Raw genomic sequence first — 24,977 nt, 5'->3', positions numbered from 1 at the left:
CATCAAAATTCAAAACATACCAAGTGTGCACATCTGAATATTTAAAATTTTTGTATCATCATATGCATTATTATGTAGTCTGGGGTTGATTTCTGGCTAGATGCTGTATTGTTGAGAGTAGTCAATAAAATAACACCATTTATTTAAAGGTTTACTCTTTAATTCATTTTATTTATACTTCCTGTGAATTATAGTAAATTATCTGATCACATTTGACATAATAAACATAACAAATCAATAGATTTAAAATGAATTTATTCAGTATTTTTAAAAGAAGTCAGCAAATCCCTGAAAGCAGCGAATTCAGTTGGTACTGAGCAGTCAAATCCAAATATAACTTCTCAGTCATTAAAATTTAATTAATGAAAATGTATATATTACTGGAGTCATTGAACATTTTTCAGTAAAAAACTTAGAAATATTAAAAAGTAAATTTGAGAATTAATACAGAAAAAGGTATCACATTGTTTTTTATAAATTGGGTAATTTCTATCTTCTGAATTCTATTATTTAATAGATTTGAGAAACTGGAAGCACAAAGTAAATTCTAAAACCCTGTAACATCATTTAACCCCAAAAAACCAAACAGGGTTTATTATGTCTTATTTGCCTGATAGGACCCTAAAATCTCTTGAAGGAAAAAAAAAAAAAAAACCCACATTTGTGTTGCTCGATTCACTGTTCATATTTAAAGTCATGCCTATAACAAAGGCATAATTATAAAATTTAACCTGCAACTAAACAGTTTTACCAACTATTAAATCTGTGTAATGTGTTGTTATCTGCTACACTTTCCTTCAACCCTTAGCTCATCTTGCAGGTAAAAAAAGAAATAATAATAATGCTTGTAAAATCTCAATGACTAAAATGGTTTGTAGTAATTTCATAGTTATCAATTTCTGGGTAGGAGACATCTTTCATCCTTGATATTTAATTTAATCATTTTAAATGTAGAAGAGAATTGGTCAGTGGCCTTTAGATTTTAAGATTCTATTTAAGAACAACTGGATGAAGAATATATATATATATATAATCTCCCAATTTTGAATTTTAAAATGTTGGATGTTATTTGTTTCTGGTGAAGCAGCCTTCCACTAATGGTGAGCAGGTTCATATTTATTTTCTTCCCAGCATTTGAACCAAGCTAAATCTGAGCAAAGTGAACTCCTGAGCCCTTTCTTGCATTCTCTTAGCCAGTAATAAAGAACCTTGCTGGCCTGACAGGTTGTCACAGCAATTATTCACATGAAGTTCTGTAGCAGTTGTGTCTGTCAGCCCATGTAGTATTGAATATTTTAACTGGCAGTCTTCCAAGACTGAACATTAATCTTACCATCTCCTATTACAGTCCCTAATCAAGACATTCCAGGGGTGATTGCACTAACATTGTTTGAAGACTACATCTACTGGACTGATGGGAAAACCAAGTCACTCAGCCGTGCCCATAAAACCTCGGGAGCAGACAGACTCTCACTGATTAACTCATGGCATGCCATCACAGATATCCAGGTGTATCATTCTTATAGACAACCTGATGGTAATTATTCTTTCCATGATTTCCATAAATGCATCAACATCTTTCAGTAACATTCCATTTTTTATTCTTTCAAGGTTAAGTGTAATTTTGTTTTGAGAAAAATGACCAGATTACCTTATTTAGTGTTATTTTATATGATGAATTCAGTTGATATCAAGTACTGCTATTAAGGGATATGATTAAAAGCTCAATAATAGCCCAAAGAGTTATTGATTTGTTCAAAACATATTAAGTTGAAATGGTAATAATACATGTAGTCAAAAAAGTGAAAATTACATACTTGAGATAATTTGTTTTCAACATGTTTATAGGATTCTTAATTTCTGGAATGTTAGATAAGAAGGAAATGTATATATACATATATAATTATAATTATACATATATATATATATATATATCTAAGGTTCTAAAATTACAAATAAATCAATTTTATTCAAGAGTATTTCCAATAGAAATTCTATCAGATCTTGTGGGAAAAGTTTTGAGAATTTTATTGACAGCGCATATTTGGACTAGAAAGTAAAGTACCTGTACTATTGGTTATAGAGCATTGTTTCACTGTTTTATTTTACATTTGTATTTTTAAACATGTATGTCTTCATCCACAGTGCTAATGGTCTCTATTTAATGAACAAGATATATTTTTGCTACCAATATGCTTGTTTGTATAGAAAAAATCTTTAAGTGCATTTAATATAAAATTAATACTATTGGACAATGAGTAGCATTTATAATAAACATTTATAATCTGGATGAGTTCTTGATTACAAAGATGTATTCGAACTTAAGTTACGAAGATTTAAAGTCTTTTCTCTAGTCACGTTATATTATTAGTCTTGATCATTTTGTTTTATTGTTCATTCTCCTTTGTAGTCTCAAAACATCTCTGCATGATAAACAATGGAGGCTGCAGTCATTTGTGCCTTCTAGCCCCTGGAAAGACTCACACCTGTGCATGTCCCACCAACTTTTATCTTGCAGCTGATAACAGGACTTGTCTATCCAATTGTACAGCTAGTCAGGTGAGTGGAGGTTGGGAAGTCATCTCATGGGACGTATGGGCAAGTTATAAAGATTTTTGCTGAGTTTACTTATGTGCTTATACCATTTTTGAGCGTCATTTTGTTGTTGTTGTTTTTGCTATTTAGAATGGAATGAATGCTTCTCCCATATATTGTAGAGATGATCACAGAGTAAGGGAAAAACAATTTATGCGTATTCTGAAAATGGGACTATAAGCACTAGGACATGGAGGTCAAAAGGAAACAAAACAAAAATAAAAGTCATTCTTACACAGATCCATGCAGAATAATGACTCAAATCTTAAATGGACATAGTAGAAGTATCAGGTATTTCATATAGTTCAAGAAGACAAGGTAATCAAAGCACAAGGTAGGCAAGGGTGTGTGGAGTTTAAACAAACATATTTTATAAATCTACTCTGCATCAATATCCACATCTCTCCCATTCCTCAGAGATGGCGATAGAGAAAAAATGAATTGGATGCAGAATAATTCTCCAGATTTAAAAATTTAAAATGATTAAAATGATTACCTTCTGAAACCTCTATTTCTTCTTTCAAACTTTAATTTCTTTCAAATATTGTCCAGAAAAACTTACTACATAATGATAGTTGCATGACCTTAATTTTGTTACCTTCAGATTATTTACAACAGTTAGAAACATTACTAAATGCCATTTTGCTACATTTGAGTCACTATCTTGTTTGACTTGAAATAAAATTGTTAAATAAGCCATAATTTGTTTTTTAATTACTAAATTTATTCTTATAACTTGATGCTTTGAATATGCTGTTTTTCCAGTTACTTGTCATGACTTCATGACAAGAGCTTGAATTTCTCTTAAAATTTAAGTTCAAAATAGAGAAGCAATTGCTAGGTCAGCCTGCTTCTCAGATTAGGAACTGCATCAAACATGAAAGAATGAAGGATATCTGGCTTTTCCAGGGATCAGCATTTATAATGGCTAAGAGGACAGACTAAAGCCAAACTCACAGGGATCATAACCCTGCTGCTTTAAACTGGCGGGATCACCTGAGGTTGTTCCCTAACTTCTTGGTGCCTTAATTTTCTCATCTTTTGAGTGGAGTGATAATTGTCTTAAGTCTGTTTACTGCTCACATGTAGCAGAATAACACAGACAAGGTAATTTATAAACAACAAAAATTTATGTGCCATAATTTTGGAGGCTGTGAAGTTCAAGATGAAAGGGCTGTATCTTGTGAAAGCTCTTGGGAGTGGGAAGCAGGAGTGGTTAGCAAGAGGACACAATGTGAGACAGCTTGCTTTAAAACCCAGTTACTACTGGGCACAGTGGTTTATGCCTGTAATCCCAATGGCTTAGGAGGCTGAGACAGGAGGATTGCCAGTTCAATAGCAGTCTCAGCAAAAGCAAGGCCCTAAGCAACTCAGTGAGACCCTATCTCTAAAAAAAAAAAAAAAAAATTACAAAATAGGGCTGGGAATGTTGCTCAGTGACTGAGTTCCCCTGAGTTAAATCCCTGGTTAAAAAAAAAAAAAAAAAAAATGTTTTTCCTGGAAAACTAACCCATTCCCCTGACAGCTAACCACATAATATATTCATGAGGGATTGGAGCCCTTATGATTTTATCTAATTTCTTAAAGGACCCACCTTCCCATATTATCAAGTGACAAATTTCAACATGGGTTTTGGAGACAACCTTCAAACAATAGCAATAATATTTTCAGTCTCTTCTTAAAAAGACTAAATGGGAAAAGTTCCTGGTACATAATTATCATTGTTACTCACCTAGCCCTTTACTGCTACTGGAATACCCTGAGAAGAATATGGGTACAATTGGTTTGACCTGCTGCCAGGAGGTTCTGATGTCTAGCTCAGTGCAGAGGTCATAGACTGCTTTCTTCACAGTGTGTTGTTCTAATTATAATTCCCTGAGTGTTTGTTTTTTTTTCTTTTTTAAAACACATTCCTTTTAAAGAACTGGAAATTAACATTGCTATAAGGTGTAACATCAGTAACCTAATTATTCCTAGTAGTAAAATTTAAGTGAGAAATCATATCACTTTAATTTTAAAATATAATTCTCATTAGTACTGTTTAGTTTAGCAAAACTTTTAACTTAACCTCCAGGTTATTCTTAAACAATCTTTGGTCCCTTTCTCTGGTGTGGTCTTTGAGTCAGTCTGTTGAGGTCTAACCCTGAGGCTCTTGTGCTGACTTGGGAGATACCACGTACCCCTGTAGCCACACTGGACTATAGTGAGTCATAATAGCCAATTGAAAATAGAGCAGACCAGAGGATGTTTTGAAACAAATGAGTATCTCCAACAGAAGACACAGGTATTAAGACATTGGGCTTACCACAAGCATAAAATGAATAAAACTTTTCAAAATATTTTATTAAAAGATTTATAATTATATTTATTCAAGGCCCAAAATGTCAGTCAGTTAAATGAAAACCTCAGTCAACCCAAAAATATTATTTATATAAGTAAATTACACTAAATATTTATAATTTTTCAAGTACCTTCAATAGTGTTAATAATCAATATAAAAGAATATAGCAAGACAGAACAAATAGTTCTGTTTTCAGCCATACTTCTTAAAAAAATAAGTTATCATTTCATTTGTTTTTTCTTCAAGGAAAAAGTTAATAATGAACTACTAACATAATACATTAGTGGTTATCTCTACAAATCTTTTGATGTATGTACACATCTAATTCTTTTCTGATCAGGTGAGAGGAAAAAACTATCTTTTGTAACTTCTCAGAGAATAATCAATTTATAGAAACACAATTTTCAAGAGGTAGATATTTAAAGTAAATCTAGATATTTCAGAATCATATTGTTAAATACTTTGATGAAAAATTGTTGTTTTAAATTTGTTCTTACTGAAGATTTTTTTATTTATCCCCTAATGATTACTTCCAATGATGTTTTCCTAATTATTATGGATTTTTAGAAAAATAGGTAAATCACACCAATAAGAATAAAAGCATAAACTAAGAACCTGGTAAAAACAAAATTAAATCCAATTCTTACAATACCATTGATTACATTTATTTTATTTAAATAATTTTAATTGGAAAAAATTCAATTTTAAAATGTCTTTGGTTATTTGTATGTGGGGGGGATGCTTCACATTTCAACTGTACTTCATAGATGGATTTGTATTTTATCCTTATACTAAGACATATTTAGTAGTCTATGACTCCTTTTTATGGGTGCTAATTATAATTTACGATTTATTTTACCAAGATATTAATCCTGGAGAACATTTACCATGAAGAATGTTTTGTATTTACCTTTAATCTTTTTTAAGTTACTGTATTTAAGTATGAAAAAGTGAACCCCAGACACAAAATAAAAGACATCTTTTTTGGACAATAAAATGTTGATTAGTATGAATAGTTAGCATAAGTGTATTTTACCCTGGCTTGTCTTAAGTCAAAACCCTTTTATGTACTTATTAAGAATAAAATGGAGAGCAATAATCATGTCATTTATAATTCTAATAGTTGGCATTTGTTTAAATCAGGCATATTTAATAAATTTAAAAATGACATAGTTTAGATATTTTTCCAATCATGATTGGGAATGCTTTAAAGATACACAGGAGACCTGAATCCTCTTACTAATGTGCTTTGATATACTGTAATGACTGGAAATATTTAATGTTCAGGGCAATTGCTTTCAGATTCAGCCTCATATCCCCAGACAGTCACTATCTATAAAGGTAATTTTTTCCCTCTGGTAATTTATGAAAAACCACAACAGACATGACCACAGGCTAAGCAAATATGAGAAAATCAGTGAACAGTCAGATCTCCCCTTGGATTCAGAGTACCCTATTCGTCCCACATTGCTGCTGGAAGAAAAATCCACTCTCATGTTTAATATAATTGTATCCTGAATCACCTCCACGCTGTCCAGACAGTTTCAGCAAAAGCTAACATTAAATTCTCTCTCACTTGAAGAAAGTAACAGTATTTTAAATGAAAAAACTCTTGAATTGCTAATCCATTTTCATTAGCAATAATGGAACCAAGGCTACAGTTTTCTATAACAAATTTTTGTTCCATGTAACATGCTAAAATAAATGCCAGCTCTTCACTCATGTGGGAATTACAACATAAACGCTTCAAAAAGAAAATTAATAAATTTTAGAAATTTATTAAACTAATGTTTTCAGTTCCAGATGAATATTATAATGCATGCTTTTCGCTGGATTTTTTTTGAAAATGAAGAAGAAAATCACTTAATGATGCCAGAAGAAATTGACTAAAATTAATTTATTGATTGGTTTTAACAATTTTAAATGAATTATTTAATTATAACTACTTCAGATACATGGTTATTTGTACAGAAAGTACGATCATCTTTAGATTTTCCTGCCTGAATGTTGCTAAGAAACAAGTTAATTTTTTGTCAGAGATCACTAAAGAATAAATTGAGATTTTTGGTCACTATGTACAGTTGGTTACTAGTGAATTTGATAGGAATGGTAGTTTTGTACATTAGCTCAGTGGATGAACTGGGGTTCATGGCTTTCTTTTTGAAAATAGTATGCAACTTTTGATACAAACACAGCTTTTGCCACACAGGAAGTAAGATAGCTTATTCTGAATCAAATGTGAGTGTCAAAGGCCCAGGAACATGTTACCCTGAATAACATGCTCCAGTGTGGAAGAGGTTACATGAACACTTACAGAGAGAGAATGAAAGAAAGTCATGAATCAAACAGATGCATTTACCACATATGTTGATGGGGGCATTAGATAAGCAGGCTCCTACAGAGCAGAGAGTTCTTCTGTTGGTCTCAGACGTTATCTTATATCATTCTTATCTTTAGAATTCGTAAAAGTTCAAGGTCTCTGAAGCTTAAACAATACTACAGAGCTTCCATTCCTTCTCTCCCTCATCCTTATTATGTGGAAAGGGAAATGAAGGAAAGGGAAGGGGGATGGGAATAGGAAAAGACAGTAGAATGAATCAGACGTGATTCTTCTATGTTCATATATGAATATACCACCAGTGAAACTCCACATCATATACAACCACAAGAATGGGATCATAATTAGAATAAGTCATAATCCATGTATGTATAACATGTCAAAATACACTCTACTGTCATGTGTATCAACAAAGAACAAATAAAAAATATTTAAAAAAAAGTACATACAGAGGCTTTTACCTGGTAATTGGGAGGATGTCAGGTTAGACACAGAAGTTATTTAAAAGCTGAAAATAACTGTATTAACCCCCACTGACTTAAAGAAGTGTTCTTAACATTTATGTGGAGCAAATACTCATTATGAATGAAGGCAGTATTTCTATGTTCAGGAACTTTGCTGGAACCACAGCACAACAGAGTTGGAAAGGTACCTCCAGATTATCCTCAGCTCTTCCTTCAGCAGCTAAAGAACACAGACTCAGAAGATGTTAACCAAATTAACCAAATTTTTAATGAAGTACAATTGAATTAAATTAATTCAGATTAATTAATTCAGTACAATTGAATTAAATTAATTCTACTTGCTATCTCTTCCTGATATTCCTGATCACTTTCTGCCTCTTTGGTGTTTGCTAAACTTTTTCTGTAAATGTCCAGTTAGTAAATGTTTTAGATTAGAGGCCACAGGATCTCTTTAGCATCTGCTTAACCAGTCTGTTGTGGAACACAATGAGTAAAGTTTCTGTGTGCTGATTCTGAAGGGGTTTTCTTAAGCAGTGTACTTTCCCAGCAGATTATTTTGTTATGATTTGTTGAGCATTTATTTTCTATGGAAGGTTCTCTGACTACCGACATTCACATTTGCAGCAAGAGAGTGGGTTAGGCTGTACTGCAGTCATGAGATGCCCTTTAGAGACATGTTGAGTTCTTCAACATTCATCTTCTTTTTTTTTTTATTTTTTAAGTTTCGTTGCAAAACTGATAAATGCATTCCATTCTGGTGGAAGTGTGACACTGTGGATGACTGTGGTGATGGATCTGATGAACCTGATGACTGTCGTGAGTATATTGGCAAATGTTTGAATTTAGAATTCGGAGTTCTTTTTACCTACAGACCTGGGAAAATTGACACTGTATCTAAAGTATTTTCTTATGGTTTCCCAAAATTGAAATAGAAAGGTTTTATATGACAATCTTTATAAAATAAAAAAAAAGTTGCAATGTTTTGGTTTAACTCTGACAACTGTCACATTTTAAATGTTAGAATGACACCATTAACAGTTTGCATGTTTTTTCCCTCAAATTTGATTATTTGTTGAATATTTGCTTTGAGTCATGTAACAAGTGATAGTGTAAAAATTGTCATGATCTTTGACTTAATATATTCCCAGGTTGGAAGCAAAACTAGGCAAATTTTCAGAATGTTTCACAGTGACTGAAACCTTCCCATTAGGGATATAAATTTTTCATCTTTTTGTTCAGTATTAAAATCCTGAAAATTCTTGAAAGTCAGGTTTTGTTTATTGTTAGGCAATTTATTAAATTCTTAAGAGTTGCTACAAAGTGACTACCAACTATGTCTTCAGACTGATTGGTATTGTTAGGTTCTACTGTTATAGCCATCGTGGGTAACTTTGGTGGTAATGGACAATCAGCAGACTTTTCCTTAATAGCCTTTTGCAGTTCACTCTATAGGTCACTCCAATACTGTCCTGTCAACTTGAAGATGCTAGTAGTCAATCATGATAATTCCCTTAACATCCCAGTGAATGGTTGCCATGATTTGGCCTTGACAATTGAGTTCGAGATCCTAGGATTGTATGGAAGAAAAAGAGTATGCTGGCTTAGCACTAGTTACTTTCAACCATAGATCTTTCCACCTCCTAATTATAAACCTGTTTCAAATTAAGATTTCCAGAAAGTTACTTGCATGAGTCATGTTCCACCTCTGGTCACTACCGAATCTATCCCACAATGGAAGTTTTTTCACATCGTTCATTTCTATGTTTGAAAGCAGTATTTAATCAACTCAATGAGAAAGAAAAAAAGTTATAAAAGTTATTGCTTTCCTAATGTAATCTTTCTGTTGCTGAATGATTAAAATACAGTTTTGTTTTCACTCTAATAAACAACTTATGCAGAGTAATATTTGTATAGCATGGAAAAATTATACCTGAATTATTCTTTCTTTTTAAGAATTTACTGAATTAAAAAGACTATAAAAGGAATTGGAAATTATTTTGGTTTATGTATTAAAGAAAGTTATTTTGTTCTCCACAATAAACTTCCCTATGATATAATAAATAAAGGAAATATAACTTATTTTGTGGTATATAGAAATTATAAGTAAAGCATGTTGATTTAGGCCTTGTATTAAGATGATGACCTACTGCCCAGATGCACTGTTTTCTTAGAAAATATCGTCATAATGATCTGCAGCAAAGCCGATTACATGCAATTCTCTTTCTTTAAAATGTTTGTAGTTCCTGGACTATAAACATTGACTGAAATTTCATACTGGAACCATATTGGTGTGAAAAATTAACCAGAGATTTGATATAATCAGTTTCAGACATTTACTCACTTTTAGAATATTTGACAATCAAATATTAGTTTATGTCTTTTGGTAGAGGGGTAGAGACATCTGGTAACTGAAATGTCCTATGTATGATCCTTATCCTGGTGAAGTACTGACATCTACATGCTTTAATTTTTAGTTCATAAGTAAAAATTATATGTATTTATTTCATATGATGTGTTTTGATATGTATATACATTATAGAATGGTTAAATCAAGTCATTAAACATGTGCATTACCTTAGATGGCTAACAGTTTTTTTGTGTTAACATGGAAAATCTATTTTTCAAGCATACAATATGTTGTTATTAACCAGAGTCATTATGATGTACAATGTCCCTTGATGTTATTCCTCCAAACATTTTTTTTGACCAACATCTCCCCAATCCTCCAAATTCCCAGCTGTGCTAATGACCATTTTTCTATCAGTTAGATATTTTTGGATTCCACATATGAATGAGATCATATAATGTTTGCATTTCTGTTCCTGATTTTCATTTCACCTAATATTATGTTCTCCAGGTTTATTAAGTTGTGATACAGGAAAATATTTCATTCTTTGTCAAGGCTGAATCATATTCTATTGCTTATATATGTCACATCTTCTTTATCCATTCAATTACTTGATGGAAATTTTACTGATTCCATAATGTTACTGCCATAAGTAATGCTGCAATGAATATTGGAATTCAGATACTTTTGATATCCTGATTTCATTTTTTTGGATATGTATACCTAGTAGTGGAGTTACTGAATCATATGGTAGTTCTTTTTCTTGAAAAGCCCATTCTAAATAAATGTGAGGTGATATTTTATTTTTTGGCAGAATGGTGGTATTAAACCTTTCTTCATACACCTTTTGGCTATTTTGCTCTTTTCTATTTAGAAATATTTATTTAAGTCCTTAGCCCATTTTTTGATTTGGTAATTTTTTTTTAATACTGAGTCAAGTTTCTCGTGTTTTTTATACTAACTTCTTTTCAGACATATGTTTTTTAAACATTTCTCCCACTCCATAGACTGTCTACTCTTCTGGTGGTTTCCTTTGCTGTGCAGAACCATTTTAGTTTGATGAAATCCCTTTTGTATATTTTTCTTTTGTTGTCTATGCTTTTGCCATTAAATTTAAAGACGACCAGTGTCTATTCCTATATCATGATTTCCCCTTGTGTTTTCTCCACACAGCCCTCACATATTGTTGATGGCTTTTCCTCTGTGGTCTTCAGCAAATAATTTTTACTTGTAGTTGATGAGTTAACAGCTTTGAACATCTATTGGCATAACACTTTCATAGTCATGGTGAAGTGAAAAATGATATATATGAGTCTGTGGAGTATTTAGATTTCATTTTTGAGTAGCTGCATCATCAAATTATGTAGATATTAAGAGTCACTGATAATGCCTATAACATCACCTGAGAAGACAGTAAAGCTTAATCCCAGAGTCAGGCATGTGCAAATTTACATAATGATATTTCCATAATGCAGTTAAGAGTGATGCATCAAGAATTCTCAGGCATCATAAGTTTGTAATTACATTCCATATGATATTCTAGTACATCAAGCATCATTCCAGTGAGAAATATGAGGGTCAGATGGACTTTCCAGTTATTTCTTAGCTGTACATTTAATAGTTACAACCCTTTTGATGGGAAGGTTGTTTTGACAATGATGAAATATTAAAGAAAATTTTAGATGAAGTAACAGGAAATAGAAGAAATGTATATATTCAAACTATAAAAGCACAACATATTATACGGCTTAAACATTTAGCAATATTAGTTAACACATTTTACAGATTGAAGTCAAATGTTTTAGAACTCTCTTCTATGGAAGGAAAGCACATATTGTAAGTTACTCTTTTAAAGAATGTTAAAATTTTTAGTCAATGCTGTGATTATAAAAACATAATTTATTTCCCAAAGAAAGTTTAAAATGTCATTTATTAGTTTTAATTCACTGATTTGAACTAATAGAGTGTTATTAATGTCACAGTCAATGATCAGTAACAGACTTATAATCACTAGTCAGAAAGTGTTTCATAGTAAATAACAATTTTTTTAGAAGATTTCAGAGTCAGATCTAGTCTGCATTCAAAGTTTGGATTTATAAGTTGTGCATTCTTGGTTGGACTATTAATATCCAGGAAGCACTGCTGTAATCATTGATGCATCTCTTGTGAAACCAGCCCAGGTGCCCATCAACAGATGAATGAATAAAGTAAAGGAAGAACATCATGCTAATTGAAATAAGTTCAACTGAATAATTCAAGGTCAAATGTTTTCTCTCATATGTGGAAGTTAGATGAAAATGAGGGGAAAGGGGGAGAAATCTCACACAAGTCGAAGAGAAATAAATGGAGTAGAGGAAGAGGATTGAGGGGGATAGAGGAGGAAATCGTGGAATGAAATTGATCAAATTATTCTATGTACATATAAATATATAATAGTGAATTTTGCCTTTGTGTATATCAAAAAAGCACTAATTAAAAAATATATATAAATAAATAGAAGAAAGAACAGTAGGAAAAAGGGAGGGGGAACAGAGGGAGGGAGGAGTGGAAGAAAAGAGAAAGTACCAATGTTGTGCAAAATATATTCCATACTGATGCGATTATATCAAAATGAACTCTAATAGCAAGCATAACTATACACTAGTAAAAACATAAAAACTGTTCAGAAAGCTTAGTTTCTTCATTTGTCAAATGGTCATAGTGATGACAAAGTGTGAAAGTTACAGTGACATTAAATTAATAACTGAATGTGATAAGGTCTAGCCTAGTGCCTGATACAGAACAGATTTTCAAAATATCCTATTATTAGTATTAATATTATTATTATTATTATTATAATTTACATAAAATCAAGAATACAGGAAAAGAACACACATTATCATTTGGAAGTTGTTTATTAGAATAATATTTGGTATGTAAAAAGTATTTGCTATATAAAAGATTTTGTCCTTATATATAATAGTAGCATGGGGATGAATATCAATAATGTGATTTAAATGTAATAAATACAGAAAGAATTTGCTTTAAGAAGTGCTAGAGAAATTTTATTGAGTACAGATATGGACCTTATGGGCAAACCATGAGCAACGAAGTGAACAAAGAGAAATGATTTTTTTTTAAATTGTAACAAAATAATTTTTTGTTTTAGTTCCAGTGAATTTTAGTCTCCCACTTAACCACTCAATACCACTTCATTGAAATGAGGATGAATTTATGTGATTTTCAAAATACAATGTTTTATATTTATATCTTGTTAGTTCCTTCCCTCTTACAGTTAGTTTATGAAATGTAATCTGCAGGCTATCTGAGTTACATAGTTTAGTTGTACATCTGAAGCTAACAGCTCTCTAGATGTGAGACGTTTACACGGTGCTCCAGAATATGTTTAACATAATAATATAACAAATACTTTGAATGTCTGTTTAAAAAGTCATGAGCTAAGATTGTCATTCTATAATACCTGTATATTTTCTATCTTAGCTGAATTTAAATGTCAGCCAGGCCGATTTCAGTGTGGAACTGGACTCTGTGCTCTGCCTGCTTTCATCTGTGATGGAGAGAATGACTGTGGAGACAATTCTGATGAACTCAACTGTGGTAGGTGATTAAATTCCTAAAGAACAAAAACCTAATTCCTAACTGATAATGTGTGTGCTGATTTAAATTCAGACATAGGTCTCAGGTCAGATTTTTTGTTCTCTGTTTTAGACACACATGTCTGCCTGTCAGGTCAGTTCAAGTGCACCAAGAACCAGAAATGCATCCCGATCAACCTTAGATGTAATGGGCAGGATGACTGCGGTGATGAGGAAGATGAAAGGGACTGTCGTAAGTTGCCACAAATTGTTCATTTTTTTCTTACTTTTGACTCCCAACTAAAATTGATTTTAAAATGATTACTCATCATAAAATCATATAGTGTAGGAAAACAAGAAAGCAATTATGTTCAAACAGTTGTTAGTAGGTGCCAGTTCAGATGGGTTATTTAAGATGCTCTAAAAAAATTGTAGAGAAAATTAAAACATGGTCATGTTTACTTTAAAATCAACCTGGAGATTAAAAGAAGAATGACGTCCTTCATCTACATCATCCTTAAGTGAAGCATCAAAAACAACATTGTGGTTCTTTTTGTCCATATTAAATAGATACAGGTGATTTTCTTCTGTTGATTAGATACATGAAATCAACTCCATTTTAGTTTGAGACTCCATGAAACACATATTGAACCTATGATAAAGAATACCTAAGCAATTAACCTAACAAAATTCCTTTTAAAAACTTGTACATAACTACCCTATTTAATAAATCTTAGCAGGCTATTTGAAGGAATTATAGTAAAAATATAATTTATTCTGTTCACTTTTTATTTTTCTCTCCCTCCAAAAATCAAACCACATTATGTGGAAGGCAAAACAGTTTATACCATATGCAGAAATGCATGTGAACAGGCAAGCACAGGCACACAGATACACAAGCACACACAGAATCTAAGGGATAAATCACCTGTCAGATTTCAGGTTTTCAACCAAACATTTCTGTCTTGCAGAAGTTTTATATTATTCCTCTAAAACTTTTATCAGTGAATAATGTGCAGTCATCCAGCAATTTGATTAAGATGGTGCATTCAGAATAAAGTCAGTACCAGTTCTTTATGGTTAGCCATTCTGGAAACTGAACCATTAAACTGAGTAGGATTTGTGATGCAGTTTACAGTCTGAGTCAGATGTTTACCACTTCCTTCAAAACTCAACACAACTTCTAGAGATTTTGATTGAATTTCATGCTTTTTATTTGCTCATTCCCTTAATGTCTTCCAATTTTTCTTTTCAATGGATAAAATACATGCATATAAATTCTTAATTTATCTGGATAAAATTATTTTGAAAAACAGAAATTCTTGATTTTTAAAAATTAGCTATTACAATTATCTAATCAAAAGTTTTCTTGAAAAATTCTGATTTTTCGTCAACATATATGTTTTTCTTTTTATTTGTACCAGAAAGAATGCTAGGAATACATTACAGGTATTTGAAAGTTGACATTCATCAACTTTAGAACATGATTAATGAAAAGATAATTTATTTTCAATAAACCATCTTAAACATTTGTGTAATTGCTTTTTATAAATAAAATGTCCATTCTTCATCCAAATTACATGTTAATAGATATTTTCCTCTTAAGCTGAAAACAGCTGTTCTCCTGACTATTTCCAATGTAAAACTACCAAACACTGCATTTCCAAGTTGTGGGTTTGTGATGAGGATCCAGACTGTGCAGATGCATCAGATGAAGCCAACTGTGGTGAGTATTTTGTGAAGCTAGATCTCATCTATGTGTATTTGTGTCATCATCTGACATGGTCACAGTGAAACAAATTAGAACACAATTCTGAAAAAACTAAGGTCTTCCATGAGAAAATTTTGTGTCATGGAGTTATAACAAACTTAACTATTATGAAAAGTATAGAGGGGTAAAATGGAAGAGTAAGTATTGCTCAGCATAACTCAAAACTACTTATAAAAGTCAAATAAAAAAGGTAAGGTAAGACCCTCACCTTCCTACATTGTGGATCTGATAATGGAATTTAGTGACAAGAAACAAGGAAATGACATTATGAATGATTCTAGAATTCATTTTTCGGCTTAAGCTCTTAACACTCCCCATTGATTCATTGATTGTTGTCCATTGTTAAACATAGTGAACACAAAGATTGAAAGCTTTCATTCTGTTTTAATAGAAGACAGTGCTTACTTAAGTTAGCATTTATTTCTGAAGCATCAACATTTTCAAATAAATTATTTTACTTATAATATTTCTGAATTAACATTGTGAAAATGTAGATTATATTCATTTTGTTCCTTACATTTTATTCTCTTTTGAAAGTGTCAAGAATGAGATTGAAATGAGAAGTTCCTACATGTAATTCATTTTATTAATGTTTATTAAAACAATGGAGCTTATTTTATAGGCAAATATGCTAAATTGTCATTTTTAGAGATGAGAAATATTTAGCCCAGTAATTGATTAGCAACAACAAAATTTGTCCAAACTAAACATAGGACTTTCTGGCTACATAGTCTTGCTTAATTTTTATGGGGAAAATGGAAATAATGAAAAGCTTTAGGTGCTCTAAAATTCCATTTATAGTGAATAATACTTATAAGCTACACATATAATCACTGACAATAATAACATGTCTTTAAGTCATTTTCCTAATTCTGTCTATGTAATCAGTATAACTTATGACACTATTATAAAACTACCATTTACCACTCTGTGTAATTGATCTTCACATTTAATCCACAAACCTTCAAATAACATATCATTGCCAATTTTTCCATAATAATTATTAAGGAGTTTAATAGGTGAGTTTATGTTACTGGCTAGTGTATTTTGTTGTCTTTTGCATTTTTGTTTATCAAAGCAAAGTGGAATAATGACATTAATTTTTAATAATTTTTTGATTGGGGTGCTAGTTCTACATTTTATACTCCATTTTGGTATGATTGAACTGTTTTTGGTTGCTTATATTGCTGAAATCAATTTTGATCCATCATCTTAATTAATGATAATGCTTAATACTTAGTTGGTAACCCAGGAAATGTTTTAAAGACTTTACATTGATTATCTCTCTTTTCTCTTTATTATCTCTATTTTACTCATAAGAAAAGTGAATGAGGCACTGGGGGTTTAGGTAACTTGCCCAAGGTACTATAGCTAGTATGTGATGGACATGGCCCTGAATCTAGGGTTGTTTGGCACTGATGCATCTGTTTTGAACCTCTTGTGGACACAGAATAAATATACCTCATTTTTCCTTTGTAAAGAGAAAAATATATTTAACTATTTTTTTAATAGTGCCATTATATTGGGCTCCACCAGTGACATATACTGCTATAAGTTTGAGATGAGCATACACACAGAGACATATTTACAGAGGCAGTCAGAGCAAGAGTGCTGCCATTTGATTATTATAAACCCACAATAAAATTTCATTATGGGCAAATGCTAACTTAATTTCATTATGTCATATCTTAGTATAGCATTTCACATTCCTTATTTTCCAAATTTATTATTATTTTTTTCATTTTCTTTTCAGTACTGGGGTTTGTACTCATGGTAGTTAACCACTGAGTTACATCCTCAGACGTTTAAAATTTTATTTATTTATTTTTTGTCTTGAGACACAGTCTCACTAAGTTGCTTAGGGCCTTGACAAGTTGCTGAGGTTATCCTCAGCTTGTAATCTTCCTGCCTCAGCCTCAAGAGTTTCTGGAGTTACAGGCTTGTGCCACCATACTGGCACATACTGGGCTATTATTTTAATTGTACAAATTTGTGGGGTTCAGGGTGATAATTTGATATACATATGTAGTGTACAATGACCAAATCAGGCAAGTTAACATATTTATCTCCATAACTATGTCCTTTCAACTTTTTTTATGAATTATTTTCCCAACATTTTTTATTTTTTATTTTGAGTCAGGGTCCCAATAAGTTTCTACTCTGGCCTTGAACTTAGCTATCCTAGCCTTGCATGTTGTTGGGATTACTGATGTGCACTACTTCACCTAACTTTTTTTCCAGTTTTTGATTAATATGTAACGACTGTATGTATTAACAAGGTACTGTATGATATTTCAATACATGTATATAATACATACTGATCAAATCAGGATGATTATCATTTTCATACCCTAATAAGTACTTTATATTTGAAGACTTCAAGTCCCTCTCTTCTGGCTATTCATAAAATGCATGATATATTATTGTGAACTATAGAATGCTATAGTTCACACCACTGTGCTATAGAATGCTAGAACTTATTCTATCAAACTGTGTTTCACTACCTGTTGTCTAACCTCCCTTTATCTCCCCTGCCACCTTCCCTTTCTATCCTATCATATTCAAACAATCCTAATATTTAAAGGGGATAAGAGACTACCCCCTTCCTTTTTTTTCTTCAGCAAAAATAAATATGCCATATATTTATGCAAATTCTGTAAATATGTCATGGATTTGGAGTGATTTTTCCTTTGATGCTTTCATTGAGTGGGAAATAGGTGTACATTTTAAAGTTGAACTCTATCATTCTAAGGTCTTATTGTTTGAGTCAGTCATATGTGTTTCTTTGTGAGGAACTTGTCTAGAAAAGGCAATGTGTTTTGCTATGTCTTTGTTCCATCTTCTCAGGTCCCAGTAGTGTATAGATTAGACCTGTGATAAGTGTCTATTGAATGATTAGTCTCTTCTCTGTTGTAAGACCTCAAATTGCAATCCATTTTCATTTGTTTCCTTCCATACTTTCTTAGCCTAGTGCAAGTTTAGGGGGAGATTCCCCATAAACTTACAGAGTATAGCACTCTAGAAATTCACCTATAGCTTACTTCTTATTTCTCAGCTCAATATTTATGTGTAGTTCTATATTTGATTGCATTTTTTTCATTTCTGAAGTAATAGCATTGTAGTTTGATCTATATTGGCCTATCCTAACTGAAACTATTTTTGTTATCAATTTTAAACTTAGCTTTAAATTGTGTAAATTAAACAAATATTAAATGAGAGAAGAGGGAAAGAGACCCAGAGAGTAACAGTGAAACAAAAATAAACACACACACAAAACCCTGCAGAAATGCTACCTTCTCCTGCTTATCTAACTGCCGCCCACTTTTAATCTTTTAATGTCATAGAATGATTTCTGAACTTTGCTGACTATGGCATCCACCCAATGTGAAGTATGCTTCATAGAAGCAGGCCTGTCTTTGAGACCTCTGGGTCACCTTCCCAGTGCTCCTGGTTGAGCCATGTCAGTCAGCATGCTGCCCTGTCGTCTTGAGGATGTATGCAGCTGAGCACCTCACTCAGCTTCTAATTCTTCTCACAATCCCAGATTCTAGAAGCGGACATTCTACTCCTCTACCTGTATGAAAGAAACTAACTTCTACATCATATCTTCTTCCTAGTTGAAGTGTTATTTGCCCATTCACACTTTACTCTGGCAAAATAACTGTATCAATAAAACATATGAGGGAGAGAAATGAAAATCAAAATTGTTTTACTTACCGTTTTCCAAGTTTTTTAGCCTATGCTTTTTTGACATGATGATTTATTAAAAAACACTTAATAACTTGGTATGTAAGTGCCATGGGAGTCTGTGTGGTTGACCATCTAATTGTGTAACTTTTAAAAATAATTTTATAGCTCTGTGTTGCTCCTTTAAAAACGTGTGCAATGCCATCATCTTTCCTTTAAATGGAACCTTTTTGTAAAATAATCATTTAAATTCTGGTGAATGTCTATATTTTTAAAGTAGCTGTTATATTAAGAATTAATGCTTTTTTTCTAAAAACAGTAATATGGAGAAATTATTTTCTATATGTAAGTAAACTTCTGTTAATACTTTGTACTACTATTATCTTGCTGAATTTCATAGTGATATTTTTGATATGCTTTTTTTCTCATTCATTTGCTTGCTTTGCAAAATGTAATGTCTTCTTTTTTTTTCAATGACATTTCTTTGATTATATTTGTGCTTGTGTGTGTGTGTGTGTGTGTATGTAAGAGAGAGGAGAGAGTAAAGCAATTATTATGCTTTCTGAACCAAATATATTGGTTCCAATAGAGTGAAGGATTGCCTGGCAGTATGAATGGAACCAGGAAATTTCCTTCTACCTATTCTGCAAAGAAATGAATGACCTATATATGAATTGTTAACTAGTCAAAGTTGAATGAACACATTTAGATTTTTTTTTAGCTTCCACGCTTTGACTTCAGGAACTTTCATACATCCACTGTCTCTCCACCAAAAGGATGTGCAATTATTTGTTGATGTTTATTTCTTTTTTTTTCCTCTTAACAACAGAAGAAAACTGTGAGATTTAATTTTTTTGCACAAAACTAGCAAGGAACCCACACAATGAGTCTGGAGGCATGCCAAATATTCTAGTCTCTGGATATATCCGTAGTAAAAGCCATGAGAGGAAATTGCTTTTTGTTCACTAGGGATTAAAATTGAGTTCACAAAGAACCCAATTTGATTTAATAAGAAAACTGGGTTGAAGCAGTTGAATTTTTAAAAAGACATTGAATCAGAAATTTAGCACTAATATTTTTGTTTGAAAAACTTCATCTATATAGCTCTGATCTTTTCAACCTTTGCCAAGTATATTGATTTTCTAAGCACACAAACACGCACACACACACACACACACACACATACACACAATCTAGCTAGAGATTCAAAGTAGTATGTGAAACAAAAAAGAATCTGACACTTTATGAAAGGAAGAACAAAAGAAGAAATAAGTAAGAAGTGTAGAAATTCAAAACATCCTCCTCCTTTGGCCTACGTTTGGAAAAACACTGTCTTTTTTAGATTTACAAGTTTTTGTTTTATAAGAGTCTATTCAAGTATCCTTTGGGCTGAGAATTCCATAGAGAATATTCTACCATTTGCATTTTCAGATATTATTTAATTTTGCTTAGGACCATGCTTATGTGACTAACTTTTGTGTTAGTGAACAAAAATGATTAGAATGAAAGATTACATTGTCTTTATTCTGCACCAATGCATGATGTTCTATCTATGTGTAGTGCAGAGAATTTGCTTTTAAAAATCTTTTTAAGAGAAACAGACTTGTGCTTATTGGTTAAAATCAGTTTGTTATATTTCACTTATGAAATGCTATCAATTTTTGGCCATTAATACTTCAGGACATAATAATGAGAAAAAAACATTGTTTTAGAAAGTTCTAACTTTATCATTTATTGGTTTTGCGATCTCTGTATATAGAACAGATATTGTATAGGTAGGTAATGTTTTTATTGTTCAATCAGTCTTTAATTTATTGCCTAGGATGCACACACATCCTCTGGGCTAGATTTTTAATGATGAAGTCACTATTTATGTTCAGTGAACATGTGAAAAATAATAGAAGAAGTAATGTAGGATTTACTTGTAGATAAATCTTCTACCTCTTTCTGAATTTTGGATATGAGAGTAAGTTAATGTTTATTCTTAATATGATTTAAAATGTCAATCTTACAATTTCTCCAAATATCTGCATATTAGAAAACTATCTACAGAAATTCTCCATGAGGCATTTCCTTTGACCTTAAGTAAAAGTGACATAAAAATATTATTCAAGTGTCAGAGAAATAGAGAACAGATTATTCCATGAAATGAGTTTTATCACTCCTATGAATCATACTATCTGTTTCAGGCAACTTTTGCCTTCCTATGACCTAAATGCCTGATATGAACAACTTAGAGAAGCAAAAGTTTATTTGTGCTTGGTGGTTTCAGAGGTCCCAGTCCATAAGTGGACGACTCTATTACTCTGGACCCAATGTAAGGCAGCACATCATAGTTGAAGGACATGGCAGAGGGTGGCTGCACAAGACATAGCAGCAAGGAAGCACAGAGAAAGATCGGGAAGGGCACGTTCACAGTGACCCACCTCTTCCAACCATGCCATGCCTACCTACCTACAGTTACCACCCAGTCAGTCCATTTAAACTAAGAAGGACTAATTTGGTTATAGCTCTCACAACCCAATCATTTCACCTCTGAATATTCGTGCAGAAACACAGGAGCTTTGGGTCTTTGTAATGTTCAAGACTTCCTATCCAAACCATAACACTCTCCATATGATTATAATTTCCTTCCTAATTCTGTATCCTAAGATGAACACATACCAAGTATATACATGTTTCCTTTTTGGCATAGATACTTGATTTTGAGCAATACTTGAAAAAATCAGAATAAATATAAAGTGATGTCATTTATTAAAGTTCATGTAATTTTAGTACATTCTCAAAAGTATATTTTGATTAATAGCATTTGAATTAAGTGAACTATATATTTTCCTAGGGTAATAAAATCTGTTTCTGAAGTTCATATATTAATATTAATTCTGAATAAATAGTTATATAATATGTGTATGTCTACAATAGTATTTTAGCAGTCATTTGTTGGAATGTCAAGATAAAATTAAAATTGAATGGATATTAATTAATTTTAGCTTATTAAAATCAATTATTCAGTAATTAAGTGTTTTAATAATTTGTGTTAAATTCTGAGTGGCAGACTCAGTAAAATTTCCATATCAGAATTCTGGGAACTTATTTTTAGATTTTAAATTATTTTGATAAAATTTTGATTCATTGAGCTGTTTTCCTGTAATAATACATAACCTGTTTGAATTTATTGAAGACATTTCTAAACTTTTAATACAATTTCAGGAGAAGGCAATAACTTCTTATATGATTTAATCTTCTTGTATGGCTTTAAGATCTTCATTCTGAAGATTTTTTTTACTATTTTTATTTAGCTTTTAATTTTTTACAGACTGCATTTTGATTCATTGCACACAAATGGGGTACAGAATTTCATTTCTATGGTTGTACACAATGTAGATTCATACCATTCATGCGCAATGGAATACTATTCAGCCATAAAGAAGAATAATATTATGGTATTTGCAAATAAATGGATGGAATTGGAGAATATCATGCTAAGTGAAATAAGCCAAGCCCAAAAACCAAAGGCCAAATATTTTCCCTGATAAGTGGAGGATGATATATAATGGGGGTGGGGGTGGGGAATGAGAGAATAATGGGGGAACTTTAGAATATATAAAAGAAATGAGAGGGAGGGCGGTATGAAAAATGGTGGAATGAGAGAGACATCATTCTGAAGATTTTTATTTGATTAAATATTTTAAATCAAACATGAAATTTGTTTATAACTTAATCATTTAGAAATTAGTTTCTGAATCCCCAAAACAAGCTGTAGTCAGAATATCCAACATGTTATCTAATTCCAATTAATTAAGGTTATGTTCCATAAAGACATGCAGCTCTGTCAGTTAACAGTCATGTCTGTGTATCAGTAAGTTACAAACCTTTATGGATATTTCTGTGGTTTGTTTAAATTGTCCCTCAGTGATGTGTGTGGTACTGCTTTATGAATACACTTTCTTTTTTTTTTTTTTTATTGTAAACAAATGGGATACATGTTGTTTCTCTGTTTGTACATGGCGTAAAGGCATACCATTTGTGTAATCATAAATTTACATAGAGCAATGTTGTTTGATTCATTCTGTTATTTTTTCCCTTCCCCCCACCCCTCCCACCCCTCTTTACCCTCTATACAGTAGTTCCTTCCTCCATACTTGCCCCCCTCCCTAACCCTAACTCTAACCCTTCCCTCCCCCCCATTATGTGTCATCCTCCACTTATCAGCGATATCATTCGTCCTTTGGCTTTTTGAGATCGGCCTATCTCACTTAGCATGATATTCTCCAATTTCATCCATTTGCCTGCAAATGTCATAATTTTATCATTCTTTATGGCTGAGTAATATTCCATTGTATATATATACCACAGTTTCTTTATCCACTCATCAATTGAAGGGCATCTAGGTTGGTTCCACAGTCTGGCTATTGTGAATTGAGCAGCTATGAACATTGATGTGGCTGTATTTCTGTAGTATGCAGATTTTAAGTCCTTTGGGTATAGGCCAAGGAGTGGGATAGCTGGGTCAAATGGTGGTTCCATTCCAAGTTTTCTAAGGAATCTCCACACTGCTTTCCATAGTGGCTGCACTAATTTGCAGCCCCACCAGCAGTGTATGAGTGTATCTTTCTCCCCACATCCTCGCCAACACCTGTTGTTGCTCGTATTCTTGATAATCGCCATTCTAATTGGGGTGAGATGGAATCTTAGGGGAGTTTTGATTTGCATTTCTCTTATTACTAGAGATGTTGAACATTTTTCCATATGTTTGTTGATTGCTTGTAGATCTTCTTCTGTGAAGTGTCTATTCATTTCCTTAGCCCATTTGTTGACTGGACTATTTGAATTCTTGGAGTAGAGTTTTTTGAGTTCTTTATAGATTCTGGAGATTAGTGCTCTATCTGAAGTATGATTGGCAAAGATATTCTCCCACTCTGTAGGCTCTTTCTTCGCAGTGCTGATAGTTTCCTTTACTGAGAGAAAGCTTTTTAGTTTGAATCTATCCCAGTGGTTGATTCTAGCTTTTATTTCTTGTGCTATGGGAGTCCTGTTAAGGAAGTCTGGTCCTAGACCAACAAGGTGAAGATTTGGACCTACTTTTTCTTCTATAATCTGCAGGGTCTCTGGTCTGATTCCGAGGTCCTTAATCCATTTTGAGTTTAGTTTCGTGCATGGTGAGAGATATGGGTTTAGTTTCATTCTGTTGCATATGGATTTCCAATTCTCCCAGCACCATTTGTTGAAGAGGCTATCTTTTCTCCATTGCATATTTTTGGCCCCTTTGTCTAGTATGAGAAAATTGTCTGGGACCAGATGGGTTCTCAGCCGAGTTCTACAAAACCTTTAAAGAAGAGCTCATTCCAATACTTCTCAAAGTATTCCATAAAATAGAAGAGGAGGGAACCCTTCCAAACTCATTCTATGAAGCCAATATCACACTGATACCTAAACTAGACAGAGACTCATCAAGGAAAGAAAATTTCAGACCAATATCCTTAATGAACATCGACGCAAAAATTCTCAACAAAATTTTAGCAAATCGCATACAAAAACATATTAAAAAGATAGTGCACCATGATCAAGTGGGTTTCATCCCAGGGATGCAAGGTTGGTTCAACATCAGGAAATCAATAAACGTAATTCACCATATTAATAGACTTAAAGTCAAGAATCACATGATTATTTCAATAGATGCAGAAAAAGCATTTGATAAAATACAGCACCCCTTCATGCTCAAAACACTAGAAAAAATAGGGATAGTGGGAACATTCCTTAACATTGTAAAGGCCATTTATGCTAAGCCCATGGCTAATATCATTCTAAATGGTGAAAAACTGAAAGCATTCCCCCTAAAAACTGGAACAAGGCAGGGAT

The 24,977-nt window shown here is 32.4% G+C and overlaps 1 protein-coding gene across 5 annotated transcripts in view; it reads left to right on the top strand.

Moving 5' to 3' along the window:
* The window catches only part of LRP1B (LDL receptor related protein 1B), a 1,899,381-nt gene that overhangs the window by 1,680,995 nt on the left and 193,409 nt on the right, over nucleotides 1-24,977 (top strand). For all 5 annotated transcript variants that reach the window (XM_079135584.1, XM_079135585.1, XM_079135582.1 and 2 more), the window contains exons 61-66: nucleotides 1,349-1,537; nucleotides 2,411-2,559; nucleotides 8,461-8,554; nucleotides 13,566-13,682; nucleotides 13,794-13,913; nucleotides 15,267-15,386. In XM_079135584.1, coding sequence (XP_078991710.1) covers nucleotides 1,349-1,537; nucleotides 2,411-2,559; nucleotides 8,461-8,554; nucleotides 13,566-13,682; nucleotides 13,794-13,913; nucleotides 15,267-15,386 — 789 coding nt within the window. The remainder of the gene's footprint in view (nucleotides 1-1,348; nucleotides 1,538-2,410; nucleotides 2,560-8,460; nucleotides 8,555-13,565; nucleotides 13,683-13,793; nucleotides 13,914-15,266; nucleotides 15,387-24,977) is intronic.

This window comes from Sciurus vulgaris (genome assembly GCF_902686455.1).
Source record: "Sciurus vulgaris genome assembly, chromosome: 3".
NCBI lineage: Eukaryota > Metazoa > Chordata > Mammalia > Rodentia > Sciuridae > Sciurus > Sciurus vulgaris.
Note: the sequence above shows the minus strand (reverse complement) of the source record. Positions and strands in the feature narration are given on the sequence as shown.